Source organism: Drosophila ananassae (assembly GCF_017639315.1).
Source record: "Drosophila ananassae strain 14024-0371.13 chromosome 4 unlocalized genomic scaffold, ASM1763931v2 tig00000071, whole genome shotgun sequence".
NCBI lineage: Eukaryota > Metazoa > Arthropoda > Insecta > Diptera > Drosophilidae > Drosophila > Drosophila ananassae.
In genome coordinates, this window is record NW_025319041.1 from 1,701,264 (window position 1) to 1,726,247 (window position 24,984).

The 24,984-nt window shown below is 43.7% G+C and overlaps 1 protein-coding gene across 4 annotated transcripts in view; it reads left to right on the forward strand.

The window, feature by feature from the left end:
- Positions 1-24,984, forward strand: part of LOC6498715 — a 190,258-nt gene that overhangs the window by 39,056 nt on the left and 126,218 nt on the right. For all 4 annotated transcript variants that reach the window (XM_044717825.1, XM_044717826.1, XM_044717828.1 and 1 more), the window contains 2 exons: positions 21,707-22,114; positions 22,172-22,598. In XM_044717825.1, coding sequence (XP_044573760.1) covers positions 21,707-22,114; positions 22,172-22,598 — 835 coding nt within the window. The remainder of the gene's footprint in view (positions 1-21,706; positions 22,115-22,171; positions 22,599-24,984) is intronic.

The following is a 24,984-nucleotide window of genomic DNA, read 5'->3' on the forward strand; positions in this document are numbered from 1 at the left end:
CCATTTAGCCTTTCTGGGGGTTTCAAAAACTACTGGCTTTGTGCTTTTATGAAGGAGAGATATATCAATATACCTGTTGAGAAAGGAGTGATTTTCCAGGACCTTTCAGAAAGCTACATGGATAAGTATCCGTAGCCATAATAGTGTCGTGATTCGCAATATAATAATTCCGAAAATAGACACATCTTCACTTTTTCCCTGGAATTTTGCATCGGCGCTACCTTTGTCGATAACCCTGAGCAGAGTGCGACTTTTTGCTATTCCTTCGCGAAGGACCGATTCGGTTGTGTGCGCAGCCGCTTTGCCGTGGGTCCTACTGGATCATCCTGAGATCGCTTACTTTTGGGTTGTGGTTTTGACTCTTGCTTTAGATCTGTGAGTTTTTACTCTTCCGTACTCCGGGAGTACGCTTTTTGCCCATTCCACTTTTTTGAGCCACTCCTCAGAAGTCTTCGCCGATTTTCTTCGCTGTTCTTTTCTCTACGTAAGTAAACTTTTTTTCGCGAATCGTCGTAAGTTCGCAGCCCTTAACTACACCTGAAGGAGGGATCATGGCACTAAGGCTGGAAAATGGTATTGTGGCGGTAGTGGGTGGCTTTCCGCAGGCCACCCTCGTTTTGGGGCGGGGTTCTTCTAGACCCTGCCTAGGCAGCTTGGCCGGACGGGTGGTTCGCTCGCTATTTGCTTCGTATTCGACCATTGACCAGACTCACTCGTCAATGCCGCCGGATTAGTGGGTTATTTAGGAGATCCCGACTTCTTTTTTGGCTGATGTTGCTAAGAATTTTCTATAGGTGGTCCAACGAGCTGAAAGAGGACAGTCCAGCGGGCCCCCGCCCAGGCTGATTCTCGGCACGGATCGGGTGACACCTTAGTGCGTCCCGTCGTGAGATGGTGTTTTGGGATGGGAGGTGGGTACTGTAGTGTGGAAAAGGAAAGTGTATGATGCCACTTGTTAGAGGCGGTCACACAAGCGCATCGTCGGCACCGCTTACGTCGCGGATACTCGTCCGGGGCTGCTTTGCAGCTATTCTTACTGTAAGGTCATTCGCTATCCGTAACCTGCGACCCGTTCGGTAGTCCTAAGCTAGGCATCTTAGGGGTCATTTCACAAACTCTTTAAGCTTAAGACTATTGCTGTTAATCCGAGCGCATTTTGCTTCTTTTTTGCTACCCTCTGTAGAAGTTATGGTAACAGATCAAACCGGGGATTCATTGGCCACTTATCTTCCGGTTCCTTTAAAATCGATGCACCTGTTAACTAGATCAATTCTACAGTCTCCTTTACGTCTCCACCTCTTGACACTATATCTGCCTGGTTATGTTTAGTCGGTACATGGCGCCATCTGACCACTCTTGAATCTCAACTCTACGTATGATAAGAGGCTTGATCTTGCGGCAGAGATCTGTGTGAAGATGAGCTTTCTACTGGTTCCATTTTGGGCAATCTAATTTGATCTGCCAAATTTCATAAGGAACAGACGACTATATTATACCATAGCCTTCATATAATTGAACGATGGGAAATGGCACAACCTTAAGTGCAAGGGTATATCAACTTCGGCTCTGCCGGAAGTTAGCTTTCCTTTCTTGTTCTTGGTAATTCAGGCTAGATCGACGGTTGAGCAGTTGAAGAACTTACCATATTTTATTTGATTTATTTATTGGATATAAGCCACAGCTAAAAAACAAGAAAGAAAAGCTAACTTCGGGCGGGGCCGAAGTTGATAAGCCCTTGCAGTTAGGCAGCAGCTATTATTATTATATATATATCGGATCGTATACAGTTGGCAGATTCTGCAAAATACGCGTCGATTGGTACCTCAACCATCCCGATCCGACATTTCGTTCAAAAATTATTCAGGAAAAACGAAGTTAAAAGAATTTCCCAAATGAAGATGTTTGTAAAATTTGTCTCCGAAAAATGTCCCGTCCGCGTGTCTCTTATTTTGTCTTTTAAAATTTTGAAAAAAGTTCAGTATGTTCGTTATTAAAACTGAACAGATAACATGAATACAATAACAGGAGATTACAGTAAAATTACTGCTTTAGGACTCGGGAAACATTACGTCCTCTTGTCCAGAGATCGCTGGGGTGTCTTCGTTTCAGTCTTCTTCGGTTATTTTGATTAGCTAGAGACGCTGCTAGGTGGTTGGGGTGCGCTAAGAGGCGATCGCTGTAGCGACTCGAGTGACGGTTGATCTGCTCTCTAATGGAGGGAATGTGGAGATCATTTGCTAGGGCGTCGTTTCGAACATACCAAGGCTCGTTTGCCATCATGCGAAGCGCTCGGTTTTGGGTTCTCTGCACTTTCATGACACTTGTGTCAGAAGCCATGCCCCATATCTGAATGCAATATGTGATCGAGGGCAGCACGATAGATTTATACAGCAACACTTTGTTGCCAAGGCTGAGCTTGCTTGTTGGCTTAAGTAACCAATTTAGCTGCCTGAGTTTACTCCGACATGTAGCTGTTATTTTCTTGGTTTGTTCCTTCCAGGTGAGCCGCTTGTCTAAGATCAGACCCAGGTACTGGGCGTCGTGGAGTTCGACTCTGGGTAGTGACTTTGCTCTCAAAGTGAAACTGCAATGTTGCGACTTCCTGCTATTTATGGCAATATTCCACCTGTTAGCCCACTTGCCATATGAGTCCAGAAATTCCTGGGTGATCCTTGATGCCTCGACTCGGCAGGAAGAGTTCACAAGGAAGGCAGTATCGTCAGCGTATGTGGCCAAAAGTGTGCCCGGTTCCACTAAACTTGGGAGGTCCGATGTGAACAGAGTGTAGAGAACGGGACCCAGAACGCTTCCCTGCGGAACGCCAGCACGAGCAAGTCTAATGCTTGACCTTTCCCCTCTCACCTCGACCATAAAACTTCGATCAAGCAGGTATGATTTTAGCAGCAGAAATTGGCCAGTCGGGAGTAATGACTTCAACTTATGAAGTAGTCCGAGATGCCATACGCGGTCAAAAGCTTCCTTGACGTCGAGGAAAATTGCAGAGCAGTATTGCTTGTTTTCAAAGGCCTTTAAAATGTGATTCACTACTCGATGTGCTTGCTCTGGGGTCCCATGACGATGCCTAAAACCAAACTGATGGTCGGGAATGGCGACCTTCACGCTTCACGCTATTCTCTCGAATATTTTAGAGAATGTAGGAAGCAAGCTTATAGGTCGGTATGACTCTACAAGGTTCTCCGGTTTTCCTGGCTTTGGTATCATCGTTATCACAGCACACTTCCATTGGGAGGGAAAGTGGTGGATACGTAGCATTGAATTAAAGAGGAGAACGAGGAACAGGATACCCTTCTTAGGCAGAGCCTTGGCAATTCTATTGTCTATGCCATCGAATCCCGGCGCTTTATTGACATGTAGCTTTCAAATATGGAGACAAACTTCTTCTGGGCTGACATGTGGGATCGGTAGAGCATTCGGTGAAGGAGCATTTATGAAGGCCATTGTTTCTTCAAGATCCTCTGGGCTCGCAAGGTCGAATGGCTGAAAGCGTTTCTCTAGTTCGTCCGCGAAAGCTAAAGAAATCTCTGAGTCAGACCTGCACCATGTATTGTCAGTTTTCTTTATGGGGATCTTTCGGAGAGGCTGTCGTTTGATGTTTCGTGTCGATTTCCAGAGGTTGAAGCCGTACGATTTGGTGGGGTCCGCCTTGAGGAGCATCTCATCAAAATATTCGCGCTTGGTTCGATGCAGAAGTTTTTTAAGCTCGTTCTCGGCACGACGGTAAGCCCTCTTGTCGACTAAGTCTTGGGATCTCATATATCTGCGACGTAAGGATCTTTTCAGCCTTACCAAGTCCATAACTACAGGTTTTAAAAGAGCCTGAGGTGGATTGGGGTGGCTTGAAACTTGTCTACAGGTTGAGGACTCGGCAGCGATATGAATGCTCCGGATAAATATCTCTACAGCGTCGTTTATGTCCTCGGGAGAGTTTAACACCAGATTGAGGTTTACAAGCCGGTTGACTGCTGCTTGGAAGCGCGGGATACTCGCGTTTCGAGGGAGGATACGAGGCCTATTCCGAATTATTTGCGCAGCTACTCTTAACTTTATAATCAGCGGGATGTGATCAGAGCTAAGCTCAAGGCTTTCTGTGATGGAGAGACACTCGGACCGTATCCCTCTATAGACGGCAAAGTCAATAGCTGTTGGCGTTCTTTGGCTGTATGGATAATGCGTAGGTCCTCCAGTTGCAAGGACCTGGACGTTTGATCTTTGAACAACATCTGCGAGTGCTCTTCCTCGGCTGGTTGAGTTTCGGGATCCCCAGATCGTCAAAGAGCTTTTCAAAGTCGTCAGCAGAACACTGAAAGTTTGGTGGACAGAATATAGATGCAATACCTATTTCCCCAAGGTCGGTTTTAACTTTGACAGAGACACATTGTACATTCGTGCTTTGTAAACTGTAGGACTGGTAGCATTTAATACCACGTTTTATTATTATTGCAGACCCACTGCGCTTACGATCGGCAGGATAAGTTGCTTGATGGATATCGTACCCATGCAAGTTGTAGTACGACCTCGAGCAAAAGTGTGTTTCACTAACCAGCATAATGTCAATATTATGACTTTGCACAAAGAGCTCCAGCTCAATGGCTTTGTTGGCCAGTCCGTCGGCGTTCCACACACCAATGCTCAGGCCGATTTGGCTCATGGTTGTGTCGCATTAACTGGGATAGATCCAGGGAAGCCTTGAGCTGTTCCTGGAGTATTTTGGGGTAATAATCTAGAGACAAGACCCATCATCGACACCATCATTCTTTTAAATTTTTTAAATAAAAACGCATAACTTTACAAAAAATGAAGCTTATTTCACATGCATATCTTTTAAATATCTTTTTCCCTTATTTTAAGAGCAAATGTCTAAATCTTAAGGATACAAGAAATACACTGAAACCTCAACTAAAAAACCCGTTAAAATGTTTTCAAAATTAACTTCAACAATCCATTTATAATAAATGTGGAGATAGCATTTGAGTTAACGCAACTTTTGGCTGGCTGGCTTTTTGGTATGCATAGATCAGAGTACCCTATCCCCATGTATTTTGGACCGCTGAACACGAATCTGAAGTCCGTTTTGGTCCTGCACGTGTACGTTTCTTCCTAACCTCAAAAAAAGTTTCACATTTTTGGAGGTATGCGACTTTTTTTTAAATTTATTGGATTTTCATGAAACTGGGTACCCAGGGGTTTTTGGGGTCGCTGATTACGAATTTGAAGTCAGATTTTCAAAATTCAATATGGCGGATCCAATATGGCAGACGAATTTTTAAAAAAATTTTGGATTTTCTTTAAAATGGGTACCCAGGGGTTTTTGGGGTCGCTGATTACGAATCTGGAGTCAGATTTTCAAAATCTACAACAACAACAATCCGCGGCCGGATCAGGGCACGAAGGGCCTACCTACCCCACAGGACACGCCCCCGTTTGCGCTCGCCACTCGCCTCCAAACACCTGCGTGCCTACGCTCCGCAAGATTTATGGCAGACCAGAGGTACCCACGGGGTAAGCCTATCTTCCGAATAGCCTTCAGCCTATACTCCTAATTCCGCCAAGGAAACATTCTCGCTTGAATGTCAGACTTACCCACGGGGAGTCTTTCACTCAACTCTTCCAGCTTCCCTAGAAGACTCGGTTCCTATTTGCTCCAGGGGCCCTCCTTATATAGCGCCTGAGCGCCGGATACCCCCTCGCTCCCAACCTTAGAGCATTCCAAATGCATTTATGCGTTTCTGTATTTTTTAAACACAGTTGCGCTGTCGCGGGCCGCTTCGTTTCCCGCCGTCCCCGCTCTCTCCTATAACATTCGAGCGTGGCCGTGGGGGCCCGCCCGGGATCATTACGTTTCACAGTGATTCCTCTTTCTCCTTCTTCCGTGCGCGCTGCCGTGCTAGCTTGCCTGTCCCCCTTGCCACCTGTTTTGGCGTGTGGGAGATATAATCTCTTCACAAGTTCTGTAATTGTGTTGCTCGTTGTTGTAGACAGCAAATGGAAATTGAGAAAATTCGCTTACACAGATTAGCCACATGGACTCAAATATGGGGCTAGTGAAATCAATGTGAACACGCTCTTAGATTTTTCTTGCTTCAGACTAACTGTCGTACTCTTTCGGCGGTGTTGATTTTTGATATCTTGATCAATGGTAGGACACTAAACAAGTTACCTGACTAACTAATTCATATTGATTATGTTTGGCTGGAATTATTAGACGATTCATATCTGTATGATGTTGGTTAGTGGTAAGTGCAAACATTCGATTGAAAATTCACTAAAAAAGAGCAATAAAGCTCCTGTATCGGTTGAAGTTTTTCTGGCCAGCTTATCGGTATAAATTTGAGAAAAATGGTTGCCTGGATTCAATGTTTTTTAGAATTTGGCTGTGTATTACTTATTGTTGTCAAGAGTACTTAGGTCGAAAACTGTTTGTCTTTCGGTTCCTCAGTGCTGAAGATAAGAAAGCACTACTCCGATTCCAAAGGATGAGGCATCGGTAGCTAGTATTACCAGTAGTTTTTCATAGTATTGAGCCATTGAGTTGAGTTTATAATGAGAGTTTTTAAATCTGTGAACACTTGATGGTGTTGAGGCTATCACTTCACCAAAATAGGCGCCAATGGTGCCTATCTACAGATGGAATTGGATGATGGTTGTAAATACACCTCTGGCCCTTTTCCAATATCAGCTCTTTCCGTATGGAATTGCCAACGCCCCGGGGACTTTCCGACTTGCATTTTACGATTATTTGAAATGCATTTTTTGGTGGCTGCTTGGACCAACTCCCCCCCATTGAATAGTGGGCCTTCAATAACAATGTTAGAAGGGGCAGCAGTGACATCATTGCAGTGGTTATTCTGTGGGTTGTCCTTCCTAGCATACCTAGCAGAAAACACACAGGCAAATCGAGTATTCTGAGCAATGTGACCTAACTGGATTTGGCCAGCCAACAATAGGTCAAAGAATAAGCTGGCTCCAATCAGAAGGTCCACGGAAGGTCAGAAGGTCCATGGACTGCCAAGACGGAAGGTTGTCGTTGTTTCCGGCAAGAGTGTCTTTCCACTTGGGTTTTGTGGCAGGATCCAACTTCTGCAGGATAATCTTGATAAGCGAGCATCCTTGGATCTCGGCAGCTGATCCGGAACTCATAAGAGCCCGCATATGCCCATTGAGCCGATCCGATAGCTCCCGCAGAGTAGCAACAGACCCTGGCTCGACCACACGAAGCTGCAGGATCTCAATAATGTAAGACTGAAATATTAAACGCCGATTACTGAAACGATTCCGCAATAGGTCAAGGCCCACATCGTAGTTCGCTTAAGTTATTTCCAGAGCTCTCACCGTATCCAAAACTGACTCGCGCAGGCATGAAATGAGCCACCGGAGCTTTTCCATTTTCGTTAGGTTAGGATGGCTGTCAATCGTGGTCTTAAAAAGGGCGCCGAAATCCGGCCAATGTTGTTGAATGTTGGCATCGGCAACGGTGGCAAGGAGGGGGCTGGCTTGTATAGCATTGGCGATACACTGGCACCGTCGAGAAGTGTGGAGTGGGCAGCGATTCTCATGGAGGCCTTGGCAACCTCCACTTGCACATCAGTCGCCAGCTGCGAGAATCTCCAATACAGATCGCTCCCGATCTCGCTAAAATTAAGCTCCTCCAACTCTTCTTGAAGCGCGGTGAACCGCTCACGCAAACGCTTCCCCAACTGACTCCAGCGTCATAATGGTGCAATCCTCATTCCGCGCCGCAGCTTTCACCTTATGATGCAGCGCCTCCATCTCCTGGCAGGACACCTCTTCTCCGCAGCATTTTTTCCCAAGTTTCGGCAGCAGCTCTAATAGTCTCAGCTCCAGACTCCATTACTCAATTAAAATGCAACTTGTAACAACAACAACAAGGGCATTTTCTTGGCACTTTTAATGCTGATCACAATAATCAACCGGAATGAAATTACGTCAGGATCACCAAATGTTAATAGGTTTTAATAGCAGCCGAATAATTAGACGCGTTTCTAATCAGATTTTCAATACATTTATTTCGATTCAATTTAACCCTTATCTATGCTGCTCCAATCAATTCCAAATCACAACCAATGCAAACCAATAGCTTGCGCAAAAGCTCTACCAAAGCGTAGACGCTACAAATAACAATAAAGCGCATTCGAAACTGGGAGACAAAACAGAGAAGAATACATGCTGATAACAACAGCTGCAGCTAAGCATTTATGATTATTTTAAATGCATTTCTTGGTGGCTGCTTGGCCCAACACCCAATCGCGAATGTTTTGAATAAATCCATACCAAAGAGATTGAATTTTCTATGCTTGCTACTATTGAATTAATTTCCCTTTTCTGCCACATTTCACAACCGTATGCAGCTTTTGTGTAATAGAAGCGCGTCTTTATTACAAATGCGGTTGCTCCTAAGTCTGTTTGAAATTAAACCACTTTGTCCAAATTTCCACATCAATGGCTTTTCAGTTCCTTTCATTTGTCACTACTATTACACAGTATACTCCTTCAGTCATTTCTTTTATTTTTGCATCTTTGTTGTTCTGTTTTTTAGCACGTCTTCAAGCATTGTGAAAAAATATGAGGTTTCGTTGTGAAATGCTTTGTGAGCTTGTCTGTGAGTTGCTTGTATGCAAATGTGTTCAAATCAGGGACCGTAATCACTATGCGTTATATTTTAAAAATCAGAAAATAATTATTATTTTCTGAACGAAAAAATAAAAATCAAATGCAGGTGGGCTATCAAATTCACGAGAGCGGGCGACTCGAATAGATACATAAAGATAATGAAAAGATAAACAAATTCAATAAATTATTACCGGCCAAACTTTCCGGCGACTGCTTGACCCGACAATCAAAAATAATTATTGCTTGTGTTTTTTATTTTTTTCGCACAAAAAAATATAACTCAATTCATGATTCGCAATCTATTAAATTTTTTGGACACATGAATTCATACCTCTATATAGGTCCAAATTAACACTATGATTTTTCCGCGAGTCCACCAGTAGATGGAGTCCTTTCAACTTTTATATGGGTCGGCTTCTTTACACAGCCAGATTTTGCGCCATTTTGGTGACTGTTAAGCAAACGTATTAGTATAGCTGTCAATATTTCTGTAACCACCAATCATGTATGAAAATTCATTTAAATTGCCTTCATAATTTTGGCTTTATTTTATTTAATGTTTGTTAATTTAATTTTATTCATTCATTTAATGTTTTAATGTTTAATTTTGGTTTATTTTACTTAATGTGTCACTATGTGGTAATTCCACAAGAAATCTTTCACTATTTTGTGACGCGTCCGATCTTATTGCACATTTCTTATTATGTCACTACTACCCATCATTAACCCATTCGACCCCGAAGTTGCCTGTGAGCAATTTCAAAAGTTTAACGGCTATCGGTAGTCGGTGCTTTTGTTTTTGTCTGCTTATTCTTCGAGATAACGGTGCTTTGATGTGTATACTTACAATGTAAGCAAAAAAAATTCTAGTTTGCGCATCATTTGACGAAATTATTTGGAATGTGCTGGACGTGCCTCGCGTAAAAAGTGTTTGTTGTATTGTGAGGTATATTGAAAAAAAAGTGATTTACTTTTAAATTACGCATTAAAAGTGGAAGAATGTGAGTGAAATTTGTTAATAAATGAATTCTTTAATGCATGTTGTAGTTCAATCTAATTGATTTCTATTAAAAAACAGCTGAGGAATTTTCAAAGTAATAAAGTTGCTTGTGAGCAACCTTGGGCCATTGCACCACCAAAATATGAGACCAAAAGAAAAAGGTTTATCAAATGATGATATTGAGAGAATTGTTAACTTCGATTGGGATGTCTCCAGTGACGAAGAAAGTGGTGATGAAATGGAAGACATCTCTGAAGACAGGGACAGAGATAGAGACAGGGATAGGGATAGGGATAGGGAGAGGCGAGGTGGGAGGGGGCCGGGGGATAACGGAGTCGTCAACAATCTCGGCAAGGACGTGCGCGGCAAGAAGCACGACGTCAATATCAACATCATATCCGACGGGGGCACTGGCCACGCCCACCCGCACCGCAAACTGGGCGGCGGTGCCAGCGGCAGCGCCAGCAGCAACCGTTGCCGCCAGGTCCAGGGTCCGGGTGGTCAGGGGTCAAGTCCGGGGCATCGCAGCTCCCTGAAACTGACCGCCGAGTGCCTCTCGAACGTAACGGCCTCCACATACTGCAACGGGAATGGGAGCGGAAACGGAACCAGCATCGCCATCCCGGACGACAGCAGCACCAGCAACTACGGGGACGGGGAGGAGAGCTTCGTGGTGAGCAGCATGATGGTGCCGCCGCAGCGGTGGCCTCCGGGCGGCGTCGACCTCCTGCGCCACAAGGACGTCTCGTTCAGCGAGTGCAGCAGCAGCACATTCTCCTCCAGCACTTTGGAACGGGACCTGGAGATCATGGACCAGCTGGAGCGGGAACGGAGCATGGACATCCAGGAGATGTTGCAGCGGGATCGGGAGAGGGAGCGGGAACGGGAACGGGAGAAGGGGGGTCGTGGGCGGCAGCTGCCGGACATCGAGAAGCTATATGCCCAGTTGTCGCCCAAAGGGGGCGGCAAAGGGAAATCCAGGTCCCGTTCCAAAGTGCTGGAGGAGAATGTGCTGCTGCTGCACTCGCTGAACGAGACGTCCTTGTGGCGCAGGAGGTCGACGCCGCCCGGAGGCCACCGCTGCGGCGGCACCATCATGCTGCTCACCACGAAGCTCTCCTCCCCGTCCCCGTAGTTGCTGGTGCTGCTGTCGTCCGGGATGGCGATGCTGGTTCCGTTTCCGCTCCCATTCCCGTTGCAGTATGTGGAGGCCGTTACGTTCGAGAGGCACTCGGCGGTCAGTTTCAGGGAGCTGCGATGCCCCGGACTTGACCCCTGACCACCCGGACCCTGGACCTGGCGGCAACGGTTGCTGCTGGCGCTGCCGCTGGCACCGCCGCCCAGTTTGCGGTGCGGGTGGGCGTGGCCAGTGCCCCCGTCGGATATGATGTTGATATTGACGTCGTGCTTCTTGCCGCGCACGTCCTTGCCGAGATTGTTGACGACTCCGTTATCCCCCGGCCCCCTCCCACCTCGCCTCTCCCTATCCCTATCCCTATCCCTGTCTCTATCTCTGTCCCTGTCTTCAGAGATGTCTTCCATTTCATCACCACTTTCTTCGTCACTGGAGACATCCCAATCGAAGTTAACAATTCTCTCAATATCATCATTTGATAAACCTTTTTCTTTTGGTCTCATATTTTGGTGGTGCAATGGCCCAAGGTTGCTCACAAGCAACTTTATTACTTTGAAAATTCCTCAGCTGTTTTTTAATAGAAATCAATTAGATTGAACTACAACATGCATTAAAGAATTCATTTATTAACAAATTTCACTCACATTCTTCCACTTTTAATGCGTAATTTAAAAGTAAATCACTTTTTTTTCAATATACCTCACAATACAACAAACACTTTTTACGCGAGGCACGTCCAGCACATTCCAAATAATTTCGTCAAATGATGCGCAAACTAGAATTTTTTTTGCTTACATTGTAAGTATACACATCAAAGCACCGTTATCTCGAAGAATAAGCAGACAAAAACAAAAGCACCGACTACCGATAGCCGTTAAACTTTTGAAATTGCTCACAGGCAACTTCGGGGTCGAATGGGTTAATGATGGGTAGTAGTGACATAATAAGAAATGTGCAATAAGATCGGACGCGTCACAAAATAGTGAAAGATTTCTTGTGGAATTACCACATAGTGACACATTAAGTAAAATAAACCAAAATTAAACATTAAAACATTAAATGAATGAATAAAATTAAATTAACAAACATTAAATAAAATAAAGCCAAAATTATGAAGGCAATTTAAATTAATTTTCATACATGATTGGTGGTTACAGAAATATTGACAGCTATACTAATACGTTTGCTTAACAGTCACCAAAATGGCGCAGAAAATCTGGCTGTGTAAAGAAGCCGACCCATATAAAAGTTGAAAGGACTCCATCTACTGGTGGACTCGCGGAAAAATCATAGTGTTAATTTGGACCTATATAGAGGTATGAATTCATGTGTCCAAAAAATTTAATAGATTGCGAATCATGAATTGAGTTATATTTTTTTGTGCGAAAAAAATAAAAAACACAAGCAATAATTATTTTTGATTGTCGGGTCAAGCAGTCGCCGGAAAGTTTGGCCGGTAATAATTTATTGAATTTGTTTATCTTTTCATTATCTTTATGTATCTATTCGAGTCGCCCGCTCTCGTGAATTTGATAGCCCACCTGCATTTGATTTTTATTTTTTCGTTCAGAAAATAATAATTATTTTCTGATTTTTAAAATATAACGCATAGTGATTACGGTCCCTGATTTGAACACATTTGCATACAAGCAACTCACAGACAAGCTCACAAAGCATTTCACAACGAAACCTCATATTTTTTCACAATGCTTGAAGACGTGCTAAAAAACAGAACAACAAAGATGCAAAAATAAAAGAAATGACTGAAGGAGTATACTGTGTAATAGTAGTGACAAATGAAAGGAACTGAAAAGCCATTGATGTGGAAATTTGGACAAAGTGGTTTAATTTCAAACAGACTTAGGAGCAACCGCATTTGTAATAAAGACGCGCTTCTATTACACAAAAGCTGCATACGGTTGTGAAATGTGGCAGAAAAGGGAAATTAATTCAATAGTAGCAAGCATAGAAAATTCAATCTCTTTGGTATGGATTTATTCAAAACATTCGCGATTGGGTGTTGGGCCAAGCAGCCACCAAGAAATGCATTTAAAATAATCATAAATGCTTAGCTGCAGCTGTTGTTATCAGCATGTATTCTTCTCTGTTTTGTCTCCCAGTTTCGAATGCGCTTTATTGTTATTTGTAGCGTCTACGCTTTGGTAGAGCTTTTGCGCAAGCTATTGGTTTGCATTGGTTGTGATTTGGAATTGATTGGAGCAGCATAGATAAGGGTTAAATTGAATCGAAATAAATGTATTGAAAATCTGATTAGAAACGCGTCTAATTATTCGGCTGCTATTAAAACCTATTAACATTTGGTGATCCTGACGTAATTTCATTCCGGTTGATTATTGTGATCAGCATTAAAAGTGCCAAGAAAATGCCCTTGTTGTTGTTGTTACAAGTTGCATTTTAATTGAGTAATGGAGTCTGGAGCTGAGACTATTAGAGCTGCTGCCGAAACTTGGGAAAAAATGCTGCGGAGAAGAGGTGTCCTGCCAGGAGATGGAGGCGCTGCATCATAAGGTGAAAGCTGCGGCGCGGAATGAGGATTGCACCATTATGACGCTGGAGTCAGTTGGGGAAGCGTTTGCGTGAGCGGTTCACCGCGCTTCAAGAAGAGTTGGAGGAGCTTAATTTTAGCGAGATCGGGAGCGATCTGTATTGGAGATTCTCGCAGCTGGCGACTGATGTGCAAGTGGAGGTTGCCAAGGCCTCCATGAGAATCGCTGCCCACTCCACACTTCTCGACGGTGCCAGTGTATCGCCAATGCTATACAAGCCAGCCCCCTCCTTGCCACCGTTGCCGATGCCAACATTCAACAACATTGGCCGGATTTCGGCGCCCTTTTTAAGACCACGATTGACAGCCATCCTAACCTAACGAAAATGGAAAAGCTCCGGTGGCTCATTTCATGCCTGCGCGAGTCAGTTTTGGATACGGTGAGAGCTCTGGAAATAACTTAAGCGAACTACGATGTGGGCCTTGACCTATTGCGGAATCGTTTCAGTAATCGGCGTTTAATATTTCAGTCTTACATTATTGAGATCCTGCAGCTTCGTGTGGTCGAGCCAGGGTCTGTTGCTACTCTGCGGGAGCTATCGGATCGGCTCAATGGGCATATGCGGGCTCTTATGAGTTCCGGATCAGCTGCCGAGATCCAAGGATGCTCGCTTATCAAGATTATCCTGCAGAAGTTGGATCCTGCCACAAAACCCAAGTGGAAAGACACTCTTGCCGGAAACAACGACAACCTTCCGTCTTGGCAGTCCATGGACCTTCTGACCTTCCGTGGACCTTCTGATTGGAGCCAGCTTATTCTTTGACCTATTGTTGGCTGGCCAAATCCAGTTAGGTCACATTGCTCAGAATACTCGATTTGCCTGTGTGTTTTCTGCTAGGTATGCTAGGAAGGACAACCCACAGAATAACCACTGCAATGATGTCACTGCTGCCCCTTCTAACATTGTTATTGAAGGCCCACTATTCAATGGGGGGGAGTTGGTCCAAGCAGCCACCAAAAAATGCATTTCAAATAATCGTAAAATGCAAGTCGGAAAGTCCCCGGGGCGTTGGCAATTCCATACGGAAAGAGCTGATATTGGAAAAGGGCCAGAGGTGTATTTACAACCATCATCCAATTCCATCTGTAGATAGGCACCATTGGCGCCTATTTTGGTGAAGTGATAGCCTCAACACCATCAAGTGTTCACAGATTTAAAAACTCTCATTATAAACTCAACTCAATGGCTCAATACTATGAAAAACTACTGGTAATACTAGCTACCGATGCCTCATCCTTTGGAATCGGAGTAGTGCTTTCTTATCTTCAGCACTGAGGAACCGAAAGACAAACAGTTTTCGACCTAAGTACTCTTGACAACAATAAGTAATACACAGCCAAATTCTAAAAAACATTGAATCCAGGCAACCATTTTTCTCAAATTTATACCGATAAGCTGGCCAGAAAAACTTCAACCGATACAGGAGCTTTATTGCTCTTTTTTAGTGAATTTTCAATCGAATGTTTGCACTTACCACTAACCAACATCATACAGATATGAATCGTCTAATAATTCCAGCCAAACATAATCAATATGAATTAGTTAGTCAGGTAACTTGTTTAGTGTCCTACCATTGATCAAGATATCAAAAATCAACACCGCCGAAAGAGTACGACAGTTAGTCTGAAGCAAGAAAAATCTAAGAGCGTGTTCACATTGATTTCACTAGCCCCATATTTGAGTCCATGTGGCTAATCTGTGTAAGCGAATTTTCTCAATTTCCATTTGCTGTCTACAACAACGAGCAACACAATTACAGAACTTGTGAAGAGATTATATCTCCCACACGCCAAAACAGGTGGCAAGGGGGACAGGCAAGCTAGCACGGCAGCGCGCACGGAAGAAGGAGAAAGAGGAATCACTGTGAAACGTAATGATCCCGGGCGGGCCCCCACGGCCACGCTCGAATGTTATAGGAGAGAGCGGGGACGGCGGGAAACGAAGCGGCCCGCGACAGCGCAACTGTGTTTAAAAAATACAGAAACGCATAAATGCATTTGGAATGCTCTAAGGTTGGGAGCGAGGGGGTATCCGGCGCTCAGGCGCTATATAAGGAGGGCCCCTGGAGCAAATAGGGACCGAGTCTTCTAGGGAAGCTGGAAGAGTTGAGTGAAAGACTCCCCGTGGGTAAGTCTGACATTCAAGCGAGAATGTTTCCTTGGCGGAATTAGGAGTATAGGCTGAAGGCTATTCGGAAGATAGGCTTACCCCGTGGGTACCTCTGGTCTGCCATAAATCTTGCGGAGCGTAGGCACGCAGGTGTTTGGAGGCGAGTGGCGAGCGCAAACGGGGGCGTGTCCTGTGGGGTAGGTAGGCCCTTCGTGCCCTGATCCGGCCGCGGATTGTTGTTGTTGTAGATTTTGAAAATCTGACTCCAGATTCGTAATCAGCGACCCCAAAAACCCCTGGGTACCCATTTTAAAGAAAATCCAAAATTTTTTTAAAAATTCGTCTGCCATATTGGATCCGCCATATTGAATTTTGAAAATCTGACTTCAAATTCGTAATCAGCGACCCCAAAAACCCCTGGGTACCCAGTTTCATGAAAATCCAATAAATTTAAAAAAAAGTCGCATACCTCCAAAAATGTGAAACTTTTTTTGAGGTTAGGAAGAAACGTACACGTGCAGGACCAAAACGGACTTCAGATTCGTGTTCAGCGGTCCAAAATACATGGGGATAGGGTACTCTGATCTATGCATACCAAAAAGCCAGCCAGCCAAAAGTTGCGTTAACTCAAATGCTATCTCCACATTTATTATAAATGGATTGTTGAAGTTAATTTTGAAAACATTTTAACGGGTTTTTTAGTTGAGGTTTCAGTGTATTTCTTGTATCCTTAAGATTTAGACATTTGCTCTTAAAATAAGGGAAAAAGATATTTAAAAGATATGCATGTGAAATAAGCTTCATTTTTTGTAAAGTTATGCGTTTTTATTTAAAAAATTTAAAAGAATGATGGTGTCGATGATGGGTCTTGTCTCTAGATTATTACCCCAAAATACTCCAGGAACAGCTCAAGGCTTCCCTGGATCTATCCCAGTTAATGCGACACAACCATGAGCCAAATCGGCCTGAGCATTGGTGTGTGGAACGCCGACGGACTGGCCAACAAAGCCATTGAGCTGGAGCTCTTTGTGCAAAGTCATAATATTGACATTATGCTGGTTAGTGAAACACACTTTTGCTCGAGGTCGTACTACAACTTGCATGGGTACGATATCCATCAAGCAACTTATCCTGCCGATCGTAAGCGCGGTGGGTCTGCAATAATAATAAAACGTGGTATTAAATGCTACCAGTCCTACAGTTTACAAAGCACGAATGTACAATGTGTCTCTGTCAAAGTTAAAACCGACCTTGGGGAAATAGGTATTGCATCTATATTCTGTCCACCAAACTTTCAGTGTTCTGCTGACGACTTTGAAAAGCTCTTTGACGATCTGGGGATCCCGAAACTCAACCAGCCGAGGAAGAGCACTCGCAGATGTTGTTCAAAGATCAAACGTCCAGGTCCTTGCAACTGGAGGACCTACGCATTATCCATACAGCCAAAGAACGCCAACAGCTATTGACTTTGCCGTCTATAGAGGGATACGGTCCGAGTGTCTCTCCATCACAGAAAGCCTTGAGCTTAGCTCTGATCACATCCCGCTGATTATAAAGTTAAGAGTAGCTGCGCAAATAATTCGGAATAGGCCTCGTATCCTCCCTCGAAACGCGAGTATCCCGCGCTTCCAAGCAGCAGTCAACCGGCTTGTAAACCTCAATCTGGTGTTAAACTCTCCCGAGGACATAAACGACGCTGTAGAGATATTTATCCGGAGCATTCATATCGCTGCCGAGTCCTCAACCTGTAGACAAGTTTCAAGCCACCCCAATCCACCTCAGGCTCTTTTAAAACCTGTAGTTATGGACTTGGTAAGGCTGAAAAGATCCTTACGTCGCAGATATATGAGATCCCAAGACTTAGTCGACAAGAGGGCTTACCGTCGTGCCGAGAACGAGCTTAAAAAACTTCTGCATCGAACCAAGCGCGAATATTTTGATGAGATGCTCCTCAAGGCGGACCCCACCAAATCGTACGGCTTCAACCTCTGGAAATCGACACGAAACATCAAACGACAGCCTCTCCGAAAGATCCCCATAAAGAAAACTGACAATACATGGTGCAGGTCTGACTCAGAGATTTCTTTAGCTTTCGCGGACGAACTAGAGAAACGCTTTCAGCCATTCGACCTTGCGAGCCCAGAGGATCTTGAAGAAACAATGGCCTTCATAAATGCTCCTTCACCGAATGCTCTACCGATCCCACATGTCAGCCCAGAAGAAGTTTGTCTCCATATTTGAAAGCTACATGTCAATAAAGCGCCGGGATTCGATGGCATAGACAATAGAATTGCCAAGGCTCTGCCTAAGAAGGGTATCCTGTTCCTCGTTCTCCTCTTTAATTCAATGCTACGTATCCACCACTTTCCCTCCCAATGGAAGTGTGCTGTGATAACGATGATACCAAAGCCAGGAAAACCGGAGAACCTTGTAGAGTCATACCGACCTATAAGCTTGCTTCCTACATTCTCTAAAATATTCGAGAGAATAGCGTGAAGCGTGAAGGTCGCCATTCCCGACCATCAGTTTGGTTTTAGGCATCGTCATGGGACCCCAGAGCAAGCACATCGAGTAGTGAATCACATTTTAAAGGCCTTTGAAAACAAGCAATACTGCTCTGCAATTTTCCTCGACGTCAAGGAAGCTTTTGACCGCGTATGGCATCTCGGACTACTTCATAAGTTGAAGTCATTACTCCCGACTGGCCAATTTCTGCTGCTAAAATCATACCTGCTTGATCGAAGTTTTATGGTCGAGGTGAGAGGGGAAAGGTCAAGCATTAGACTTGCTCGTGCTGGCGTTCCGCAGGGAAGCGTTCTGGGTCCCGTTCTCTACACTCTGTTCACATCGGACCTCCCAAGTTTAGTGGAACCGGGCACACTTTTGGCCACATACGCTGACGATACTGCCTTCCTTGTGAACTCTTCCTGCCGAGTCGAGGCATCAAGGATCACCCAGGAATTTCTGGACTCATATGGCAAGTGGGCTAACAGGTGGAATATTGCCATAAATAGCAGGAAGTCGCAACATTGCAGTTTCACTTTGAGAGCAAAGTCACTACCCAGAGTCGAACTCCACGACGCCCAGTACCTGGGTCTGATCTTAGACAAGCGGCTCACCTGGAAGGAACAAACCAAGAAAATAACAGCTACATGTCGGAGTAAACTCAGGCAGCTAAATTGGTTACTTAAGCCAACAAGCAAGCTCAGCCTTGGCAACAAAGTGTTGCTGTATAAATCTATCGTGCTGCCCTCGATCACATATTGCATTCAGATATGGGGCATGGCTTCTGACACAAGTGTCATGAAAGTGCAGAGAACCCAAAACCGAGCGCTTCGCATGATGGCAAACGAGCCTTGGTATGTTCGAAACGACGCCCTAGCAAATGATCTCCACATTCCCTCCATTAGAGAGCAGATCAACCGTCACTCGAGTCGCTACAGCGATCGCCTCTTAGCGCACCCCAACCACCTAGCAGCGTCTCTAGCTAATCAAAATAACCGAAGAAGACTGAAACGAAGACACCCCAGCGATCTCTGGACAAGAGGACGTAATGTTTCCCGAGTCCTAAAGCAGTAATTTTACTGTAATCTCCTGTTATTGTATTCATGTTATCTGTTCAGTTTTAATAACGAACATACTGAACTTTTTTCAAAATTTTAAAAGACAAAATAAGAGACACGCGGACGGGACATTTTTCGGAGACAAATTTTACAAACATCTTCATTTGGGAAATTCTTTTAACTTCGTTTTTCCTGAATAATTTTTGAACGAAATGTCGGATCGGGATGGTTGAGGTACCAATCGACGCGTATTTTGCAGAATCTGCCAACTGTATACGATCCGATATATATATAATAATAATAGCTGCTGCCTAACTGCAAGGGCTTATCAACTTCGGCCCCGCCCGAAGTTAGCTTTTCTTTCTTGTTTTTTAGCTGTGGCTTATATCCAATAAATAAATCAAATAAAATATGGTAAGTTCTTCAACTGCTCAACCGTCGATCTAGCCTGAATTACCAAGAACAAGAAAGGAAAGCTAACTTCCGGCAGAGCCGAAGTTGATATACCCTTGCACTTAAGGTTGTGCCATTTCCCATCGTTCAATTATATGAAGGCTATGGTATAATATAGTCGTCTGTTCCTTATGAAATTTGGCAGATCAAATTAGATTGCCCAAAATGGAACCAGTAGAAAGCTCATCTTCACACAGATCTCTGCCGCAAGATCAAGCCTCTTATCATACGTAGAGTTGAGATTCAAGAGTGGTCAGATGGCGCCATGTACCGACTAAACATAACCAGGCAGATATAGTGTCAAGAGGTGGAGACGTAAAGGAGACTGTAGAATTGATCTAGTTAACAGGTGCATCGATTTTAAAGGAACCGGAAGATAAGTGGCCAATGAATCCCCGGTTTGATCTGTTACCATAACTTCTACAGAGGGTAGCAAAAAAGAAGCAAAATGCGCTCGGATTAACAGCAATAGTCTTAAGCTTAAAGAGTTTGTGAAATGACCCCTAAGATGCCTAGCTTAGGACTACCGAACGGGTCGCAGGTTACGGATAGCGAATGACCTTACAGTAAGAATAGCTGCAAAGCAGCCCCGGACGAGTATCCGCGACGTAAGCGGTGCCGACGATGCGCTTGTGTGACCGCCTCTTACAAGTGGCATCATATTTCTATAATCTTCGATCTTTCGAAATTTTACTTTATCCTTTAGTCTTAGATCTAACCCAGCGATGTAACATTGTAACGAACTGTTTTCGCTAATATTTGTTCGCAACAAGTGCTGCGGCTAGCTCACAGAGTTTGGGGGATCGTATTCGACGTGATTGCCCGAGCCCAGAAATAATAAAAGGTGCTTCGTTTAATAAATATCCCCTTTATTTTCGATAAAGTTACAAAAGGGTCAATCTCACCGGCTGCTTGGCTCAGCGCCAAAACGGCTCACGGTTCCCTCCGTTTGGACTCACGTGCTCCAGCTGCCGGGCCTGTGCCGTTGCCGGTGCCGTCGCTCCCTCGTCGTTGCGGCTCTTCTGACGTCGCGGCTCTTCTGACGTCGCTGCTCTCTCGTCGTCGCTGCTCTTCTGTCGTCACCGCTCCTGTTGCTGCTTCCTTCGCTGATCCTGTCACTGCATCTCCTTTGCGGGTGCCGTGGACCTTCGGTATCCTTGGCTCACTGGTAATGCCCTTTCGCCGTGGCCGGCACGTTAGCAGACCGCTAGGCTCACCTTCCAAGCATACGCCGGGCAGGATACGCTTCTCGGTGCCTGGCGGCCGGATCAGGGCACGAAGTTGGGTCATTGTTGGGTTTGAGTTCCCGAACTGGCTACGCCTCGCTTTACAGGATCACAGCTGGTCTTAACGGTCAGGAATCGACAAGGCGTACTCCAGGCCGATCCATCGTTATGGCTATGACACCTGTCGTGTCCGGGATACCTGTCGTGTCCGGGAATAACCCGACCGCCGGACTTACCCACAGGGGGTCCTTAAGCTACTGATCCTGATCCTTGCGCACTCGCTTTAAATCCCGCACTTGAAACTGTCGGACTTACTCACGGGGGGTCCTTAAGCCTATACTCCTAATTCTTCCAAGGAAACTTTCCCGCTTGAATGTCAGACTTACCTACGGGGGGTCTTTCACTCAACTCTTCTAGCTTCCCTAGAAGACTCGGTCCCGATTTGCTCCAGGGGCCCTTTCTTATATAGTGCCTGAGGCGCCCGTTAATCCTTGCAAATCTCGCTTCCGGCCGTTAATCCTTCGCTCCTCTGCTCTCGCCGTTAACTTTCTCCAATTCCCGCGCATTTTTTTCGGCGGGCTTACTTTACTTGCCCCGCCGTCTGCACTCGACGCATTTCTTTTCTTCCGTACTTTCAAAATACAGCCGCGCTGTGCCGTCCGACGCAGCCGTGCTAGCATTCCTTTTCTCCCCGCTGCTGCCCCTCTTGCCACCTGTCTTGGCGTGAGGGAGATCTTATCTCCTCACAACATTTTGCGGCAGCGCCCGCAGTCGGTTTTGGGGAAGAAGGGTATGCAGCGGGAAGTATAATATATTCAGTCAATCATATCTATAAATATGTGATTTTTATTATTATCTCTACTCTACTCTGGTTATACTTCACGTATTATAGCCATTAAGTTGGCTGATCGACGTAATAAAACTTATATGTTAAATCAAAATATTATTATCTAGTAAAATTGTAAGGTTCTATTAAAGTAATATTTTTTTTAATCTAAAACAGAGTTCGGATGGGCTCTAGAGAAAGACCCCAATCTCCTGTATTTGGTCGTGTTGTCAGTCGAGAGCCAACTGCTTCGCATCGGAGTCCATTCGATCAGCATCAAAGAGCTTTTGATTTTGGGCTTGGTAGCTCGGGCCTAATTCAAACACGTTTTTATGGAGCAGAAATTCGACCTCCAAATGGAGCTTCTTCTTCGCGGAGATCTAGCAAAAATCGATATATGGGAGTACCAAATGGAACTGGAACTAGCATAAAAGAAAATCAGAATTACGTTCCTGTACAAGGTAGTTTTCAGAAATTAAAAGAACTCATTTGGACTGAGAGGGCAAAAGAATTAACTCAACAACGAAGAGATGAAGAATTAGCAGCACGAGTTGCAGCTCTAAAAGAGATTGCTAACGGAAGGAAGTAAGAAAACATTTAGAACATTTAAAACATTGGCGTAAACCTATTTTTATTTTTCAGCGTTAAGTCGCCATATTACTCAAAATCGACCGCTTCCTCTGACTCAATTTTAATGGATGAAAACCGGAGCCCAGATGAAAATTATAACCAGTATAGTGGTACTAATCGTATGCATATTTTAAGCGGACAACACCATCAAAATGTTAAAAATAATCGAAATATGCCCCAGGCAGATTTTCCTGCAAGCATCCGGCGTATTGGAAATTTTCCTTCCTCTGAAATAAAAACTGAAAAATCTAACAAAGAAATTAAAGGCAGTGCTGCTGGATACTATGTTGGGGATCTTCCTAATAACCGATTTCGTATTCAAATTCCATCGGCTTATATTTTGTCCAATGAAAGAGAGCAGTCTGTTATTGGTATACCAAGGAAGTATCCTATGCGAAAATCTCACTTCAGAGAACGGAACCGCTCCCTTATAAGAGAGGTAATATAAATAAATTTTTTTTATAAAAATTAACTATAGACTATACTATATACTATAATAATACTGTAAAACAAGAAAGGAAAGCTAACTTCGGGCGGAGCCGAAGTTGATATACCCTTGCAGTTGTGCCATTTCTGATAGTTCAGTTATATGGATGCTATTGTAGGCTAAATTTGTCAAATAAGATTATTTTGCCCAAAATGGAATCTGTACCAAGTCCCATTTTTCTAACTTAAAAAACATCAAAGTTATGCCAATTTCTAACGATCTATGACATGATATGATATGATAAGGATATAGTCGGCGGATCCTTATGAAATTTTGTAGACAAGATATTTTGGCCAAATATAACATGTGTGGAAAGTCTCAACCCTCCAACTTAAAAAACATCAATGTAATGGCATTTCCGATCAATCAGTTATATGGCAGCTATAGGATATAGTCGACCGATCCCGACCGTTCCGACTTATATACTACCTGCAAGGAAAAAAAGGATGTGTGCAAAGTTTCAACTCGATAGCTCCTAAACTGAGAGACAAAATTATAATACTCTCTGCAAGGGTATAAAAAATACTATAATAAAAAAAATATACAATACTTAAAAAAAAAACAAAAACAAGAAAGGAAAGCTAACTTCGGGCGGAGCCGAAGTTGATATACCCTTGCAGTTCAGTCACAGTCCGATAGGTGGCGCCACCCATCTTATTTTATTAGATATATAGCGGATCGTTTATAGTCGGCCGATTCTTATGAAAATTGGCAGATCAGATAGTTTTCCCCAAAATAAAATCTGTACCAAATCCCATCTTTCTAACTTAAAAAACACCAAAGTTATGCCAATTCCGATCGTTCTATGACAGCTATAGGATATAGTCGGCCGATCCTTATGAAATTTTGTACACAAGATATTTTGGTCAAATATAACATGTGTGGAAAGTCCCAACCCTCTAACTTAAAAAACACCAAAGTTATGGCATTTCCGATCAATCAGTTATATGGCAGCTATAGGATATAGTCGACCGATCCCGGCCGTTCCGACTTATATACTGCCTGCAAAGGAAAGAAGGATGTGTGCAAAGTTTCAACTCGATAGCTTTAAAACTGAGAGACAAGTTTGCGTAGAAACAGACAGACGGACAGACGGACATGCTTATATCGACTCAGGAGGTGATCCTGATCAAGAATATATATACTTTATAGGGTCGGAGATGTCTCCTTCACTGCGTTGCACACTTTTGACCAAAATTATAATACCCTCTGCAAGGGTATAAAAATTAAGAGATACATAGATTCGGGTGGAGCCGAAGTTAATATACCCTTTCAGTTATATTCAGTGGCAGCTTATATTATAAGATATAAATCGCAAATATCGGCTATGTTTAAGCTATCCTTGTGAGAATTTTATTAAAAAACTTATTAATTATAATACGAACTAAAAAAATCCTAACCCAATAGTGTTTTTCTTCAAAAACACTATCTAATTTCTGATCGTTCATTTATATACCAGATATGGTCCGATAAATTGGCCCAAAATAGAAACCATAGAAAGTACCATCCTCCTATCTTATGGGGGATGTACTCATAATGCCTAACTTAAACACCAAAGTTATGGTGTTTCAATCAGTTATTTGGTAGCTATAGTCTGACCTAAGACGTGCTAAGATACTGCGTGCAAGAGAATTAAGGATGTTTGCAAAATTTCAAGTCAATAGTTTTAAAACTGAGAGACTATTTTGCGTAGAAACAGGCAGACAGGCGAACCGACGGACATGCTTATATCGACTCAGGAGGTAATCCCGGTCAAGAAAATTTAAAATTTGTAGGGTCGCAGATGTCTGGTTCACTGAGTTACCTCTGCACAGATATAAATATATTCTTCACGGAACCTGTCTATGTCATATGTGGAGGGGTATTATAGTTTTAGACAAAAGTCTGCAACTAAGTGAAGGTTTGTTTATATGATATGAGAATGTTATTTTGGTGACTCCAGTGTCCCCAGTATCACTAATTCATTGAATAGAAATTTTCACATTCATCTAATTCTTGACATAAGCTATATCTTGACATAATTTTTGCAAGCTTGTTTTGACTTATTCCAGATATAAGGCTTGTTAACGCAGGGCTATCTCCAATCGCTTTATAAATAAAATTGTAACGCTAAAAGCTAATAGAAACAATTACAATTTTTGTTTATGGGCTAAGTTTAACCCCAAAGCGCAGCGGCCGTTCAACTAACTAGAATATACAAGAAAACTAAGTAATGAGCTTCGGCGCAGAATCTGTACAAATCTAATAAAAGCACATCTGGGAGTATCAAAGAAAATTTACGCCTGAATACGAGTAAATAGTAGGATGAATATTTTAATGATGGCACAAGTCCCAACAA